At 34.8% G+C, this 6000-nt stretch overlaps 1 protein-coding gene across 1 annotated transcript in view; it reads right to left on the bottom strand.

Annotated features, from left to right (window-relative positions):
* Positions 1-714: 714 nt before the first annotated feature.
* The window catches only part of PIP4P2 (phosphatidylinositol-4,5-bisphosphate 4-phosphatase 2), a 75934-nt gene continuing 70648 nt past the window's right edge, over positions 715-6000 (bottom strand). Inside the window, exons 6-7 of the mRNA XM_068983765.1 lie at positions 3218-3308; positions 715-2569 (exon numbers count right to left, since the gene is read on the bottom strand). Coding sequence (XP_068839866.1) covers positions 2426-2569; positions 3218-3308 — 235 coding nt within the window. The 3' untranslated portion in view covers positions 715-2425. The remainder of the gene's footprint in view (positions 2570-3217; positions 3309-6000) is intronic.

Raw genomic sequence — 6000 nt, 5'->3', positions numbered from 1 at the left:
TCATATATGGCTTTTCTTATCTTGAGGTATGTTCCCTCTACACCCACATAGTTGAGAGTTTTTTTTTTTAATCACAAATAGATGTTGAATTTCTTATTAATATCTGCTTTGAGGTTCTACTTGGAAACTCTTTCCTTATCACAAGTCTATACAAATATTTACCTATACACAGTATATAAGAATTTAACATACCAATTCATTCAATCATTTATTCACTTGTGCAACAAGCATCTATTGAACATACACACTAGGCATTGTTCTAAATGCTGGAAATAAAGCAACAAATAAGACCAAGTTTCTTGCTATTATGAGTTATATTCCAAAAGGAATATGATCAAACAGGATATAATTTAATGTGGTTTAAAGTTAATGGGGGGAGGAATGTATTATTCAGTATACAATGATGCTACAACTAGTCAACCATTGAGGAAAAAAATAGATTATTTCATACCTAGGATCAAGTATATTACAAATGGATTAAAAACCTTTGTTTAAATATTTAAAATAAAGCACAAAAATACTGGAAAAATGTAACTGAATATTATATAAAGGAACATCATATGCATTCTTGAACATGACAACTTTAGAGTAAGATCTCAAGGCAACTTTGGAAAGACCTCTTTTTTTTTTAATGGAATAGAACAAGGTAATTTTTGAACAATAATCTTTATTAGTGTATTTTCAAAGATACATATAATCCTGAGCTAGTGCATTTATACATTTATCATTTACTCCTTGAAATTTATGTGCATTTTGCCCCAAACTCTCTGATGAGTACATTTTATACTAATCAGGAACATAAATAATTAAAAATATTATTCTTATCTCTGGAACAGCCAATTGATTTACTCAGATCACCTCATTATCTAATTCTATTCAGTACTACTTCAAAAGCTTTAGACTATTACCTTTCAGCTAAGTAATTTCTTTTTAAAACTACAAAGATGGGCAGTACAAGAGGTGATTCTTTAAATCCTAGTGAATTCCTAGAAAACTACATTGCTTTTTGTCTTTGATCTGTATTTGGAATAAATTTGGTAATCATTTGACCAGCTATCTTTGAGAAGGATGATAAAACTAACTGCATCTAATCTTAACATTTTAGCCCGTGTAAAATGTCACAGGCTTCCTTCACATTTCAGTATTCCATGTGTGTGTGCTCAGTTGTGTCTGACTGACTGTGACTCCATGGATTATAGCCCTCCAGGCTTCTCTGTCTATGGAATTTTCCAGGCAAGAATACTGGAGTGGGTTGCCATTTCCTCCTCCAGGGAATCTTCTCAACCCAGGCATTGAACCCAAGTCTCTTGCATCTCCTGCACTGGCAAGCAGATTCTTTACCACTGTGTCATCTGGGAAGCCCCACGTATTCCATAAACTAAGGGCATGGCAACCCACTCCCGTATTCCTGCCTGAAGAACTTCACGGACAGAGGAGCCTGGCAGGCTACAGTCCATGGACGTGCAAAGAATCAGACACGACTGAGCGACTAAAACACACACACACCCCAATAAGAAAAATTAACCATGATCTAATGAAAAGGAGGACAATCTGATACAGATACATTTTTGTAAACTGTTAAATATTATGAAACGTTATGTGAAACACTTTCTTCAAGTTCCATAAAGGAATACATAGAGCTGGTTAATATTAAATTTCATAAATCTAGGCCAGAACTTTTCTAATTAGAACATTTTCAAACAATGACAAAAATGAAAGACAAAAGTCCTGTGATCTTTGAGAACAAACATTTATCCAACATATCTCCAACGGTGGACAAATAAATATTTTTATTCTCGTATTTTAAATTACTACCAAAATATTATTTATTTCTACAAACAACATAAAACAAGCATACAGTATCTAGAAATGGTCTTTATCTGACAAGAATGTCAAGTCTTTGAAGGTACACTAAACATATTTTTTCTTCCTGAACGATGTCACTATGATCTTAGGTTAAAGTTACTATAAGCAGTTCAAGCAAAATGCATATTGCTTAGATTTAAAGCAAGCAATTGTGATAGCTTAATTAAAAAGTGAGTATAAATGTGAAGCTATTACAGCAATATTTATAAACACTCCTTGAGAATACTCACAGACCAGCAAGTAATAGAATAATTGATTTAAAAATAATGAAAGTGTGCTGTTAGGTATAATGATTGGGAACAAATCAAAAATACCTTTAAGACATGTAAAAGAACATGAAGACCAAGCTTTATTATTTGGAGCTTGAAAACTTAGCAGCAAAAGAAACTATTTGCCTATAATGTAGTACAATAAATGTTTGTTCATATAAGGCTCCCAGTCTTAAAACTTCATACATAAATGAAAATGAAATCCATTATGTAAATGATTTAAGATGTCCAGAGTAGCTTATCAAGAACTGTTAGATACCCTCAACCGCATCATAAGGTCATAAATAAGCTTATGCAAAACTGTGTTCTGGATAACTCACTCTTATGGCTCCCCAATAACAAGCTCGGATAAGGCAGACCAAACCTAAGAGATAAGCAATTGCCCAAGAAACATAGGTTGCATGAAATCGTCTTGCAAAATCTTGGGTGCCAACCTAAAATAAAAAGCAATATAAAAATAAAAGGTTAGAAACTGAGAATTTGCGTTGGCTTTTTTGGTGATTTTTATGAAACATATTCCCGAGATGACAAAATATGAGTTGCTGCATTTGTTGACTGATACGGATAGAGCAAAATTTCATAAAATGACATAGCAGGTTATGTTAACTATACATTTTATCAAATCAACAAAAATCCCATTAAACCATTTATAAAGGAATTTAATCTATATCCCTGATGCCATCCCCATATTGATAATAAATCTTTGTCTGATTTGAATAAAAAGAAGAGTTTTTTAGACCATTGTAGCTGAATGAGGATTGCTTCAGCTCTGGCCATGGCAAAACTAGGGCTGGCACTGAATAAAAACAAATGGGCTTTTTGTTAAATGCATGATAAAAGTTCCCAATATCAAGAACTTTCAGAGGGATCCCAAGACATGATTTCACCTGGATGGGCAAACTCCGCTGAGAACAAGCCCATGGATTGCCTTCAGATTGCTCAAAATTTTTTAGAAGCTTCTGGCCTGGTATGTCAGGGAGGCAGGTTCTTTAGGGATCAACGAAAGTTGTTCCAAACCTCACCATTTACTACTGATCAAGTTAAGAGGAAAGAATTCTAACAAGGAATAGAGTAATACTCACAGTTAATCCAATCCCAATGAAAATACATATCATTCCAATGGTAATATATACACAGCAGCGCCTTCGAGGAAGTGCACTACCCACTGAAGAACTGTAAATTTCATGAGAACAAAAAAGAATATTAAGTATGAACATGAAGGTTCTCCATATCATCATTGTGAGTACTAATTCACGACTTTAGTAACATATATATGCTTCTATTTATTTCTTCAACTTGAGAGACAAGAACGTGCATAATAAGAATGATATTTGGGGGGACTTCCCTGGTGGTCTGGTGGTTTAGAATTCACCTTTCAATGCAGGGGACGTGGGTTCAACCCCTGGTCAGGGAACTAAGAACCCACATACTGCAGGGCAATTAAGCCCTCGAGCCAGAACTAGAGCAGTCTCCAAACTGCAACAAGAGAAGCCTGCTCCCTGCAGCTAGAGAAAGCCCATGCACCACAACAAAGAGCTTGCAGGCCACAACGAAGACCCAGTGCAACCAAAATAAAAATAAAAAAGAATGATATTTTTAATGAGCTATCTAAATCATAATTAGTGAGTTTGTGTTGTAGTGACTCGTTGTAGTTTTAAACAAGATTCAAGTCTTGGTCATTGACAATATCCATAAAAACCCACAATAGTCAATGATTATTTTCCAAGATAAAATTTTATTACCAAAAAACTCTATTTCAGAATGGAAAATAGGTTCTATCTTAAAAATAGCATTTTATTCTCTTACATTTATAACTGTTGGCATATGTTTAGTGTAGAAAAAAAGAATAAAGAATAAAAAGGAAAATTACCTATAATTCCACTACCATGAATACCACTGAACATTTTGCCTATTTTTCTACAGCCATCTTTTCTAACTTAACAATTTAGCATAAGCATTTTCTTACATCATTAGGTATTCTCAAAGTAGAATTCTGAAAGATGAATATAACATAACTTAATGAATTCCCTACTATTGGACACTTGGCATTTTCCTTCTTGTAAATAACGCCAGCCAAGCTTCCTTGGTGGCTTAGCTGGTAAAGAATCCACCTGCAATGTGGGAGACCTGGGTTCGATCCCTGGATTGGGAAGATCCCCTGGAGAAGGGAACAGCTACCCACTCCAGTATTCTGGCTGGAGAATTTCATGGACTGTATAGTTGAAGTGGTTACAAAGAGTCGGACATGACTGAGTTACTTTCACAAGCAACATCTAAAATCATTCTGCTTTTTAAAAAGTGGAAGTAGAGGTGATTTACAATGTTTTTTTTTTTTTTAATTTCTGCTGTCCAACAAAGTGACTCAATTTTACATATATATGTCGTGAAGTCACTCAGTCATGTCCGACTCTTTGTGACCCCATGGATTTTCTAGGCAAGAGTACTGGAGTGGGTTGCCATTTCCTTCTCCAGGGGATCTTCCCGACCCAGGGATTGAACCCGGGTCTCCTGCATTGCGGGCAGACGCTTTACTGTCAAAGCCACCATATATATATGTATATATATATATACACATATATATATACATATATATATATATATATATATATATATAAATTCTTTACTTTCTTTTCCATTATGGTTTATCACAGGATATTGAATATAGTTCCCTGTGCTACATAGTTGGGCCTTGTTGTTTATCCATTCTACATATCCTAGTTTGCATATGCTGACCCCAAACTCCCAATCTATTTCTCCCCTACCCCACCACTATGGCAACCAACTTACACTCCCAGTAACAGCGTAGGAGGGCTCCCTTTTCTCCACTCCTCTCCAGTATTTGTTATTTGCAGAATTTTTAACAATTTCCATTCTGAGCGGTGTGAGATGGGACCTCACTGTAGTTTTGCTTGCATTTCCCTAATAATTAGCCATGCTGAACATCTTATAATGTGCTTTTTGGCACATTTGTATGTCTTTGGAAAATGCCTATTTAGGTCTTTTGCCCATTTTTCAATTGGGTTGTTTGTTTTGTTGCTGTTGAGTTATTTGCATATTTTGAAAATTTAGCTCTTGTCAGTCACATCATGTGCAAGTTATTTTCTCCCAGCCACTAGCTTTTCTTTTCATTTTCTTAATGGTTCTTTTGCTGTACAAAAGCTCGTAAGTTTCATTAGGCCCATTTGTTTATTTTTGCTCTTATTTCTATTGCCTTGGGGGGCTGACCTAAGAAAATATTGGTACAATTTATACTGGAGGATGTTTTGCCTATGTTCTCTTCTAGGAGTTTTATGGTGTCATGTCTAATGTTTAAGTCTTTAAGTCATTTTGAGGTTATTTTTGCATATGGTATGACAGTGTTTCTAATTTCATTAGAGATGTAGCTGTTCAACTTTCCCAACACCCCTTGCTGGAAAGACTGTTTTTTCCCTATGGTATATTTTTGCTTCCTTTGTTGAAGATGAATTGACCATAGGTGTGTGGATTTGTTTGGGGGCTCTCTATTCTGTTTCACTGATCCATATATGTTTTTGTGTCAATATCATGCTGTTTTGATTACTGTAATTTTGTAGTGTAGTCTGAAGTCTGGGAGCATTATGCCTTCAGCTTTGCTCTTTTTCTTCAGGATTGCTTTGGCAATTCTGGGTCCTTTATGATTCCATATGAATGTAAGAATTATTTGTTTAATTCTGTGAAAAAGGACATGAGTAATTTGATAGGGATCTCTTTAAATCTGTATGTTGCTTTGGGTAGTATGGCCATTTTAATAATACTAATTTTTTGCATTGTTAGAATTAGGATTACAAAATTAAAGAGATTAAACTTTTAAAAATCTTAAATACACATGCAAGAAGCCTATGGGAAA

Source organism: Capricornis sumatraensis, chromosome 11 (assembly GCF_032405125.1).
Source record: "Capricornis sumatraensis isolate serow.1 chromosome 11, serow.2, whole genome shotgun sequence".
In the NCBI taxonomy this organism is placed as follows: Eukaryota; Metazoa; Chordata; class Mammalia; order Artiodactyla; family Bovidae; genus Capricornis; species Capricornis sumatraensis.
Note: the sequence above shows the minus strand (reverse complement) of the source record. Positions and strands in the feature narration are given on the sequence as shown.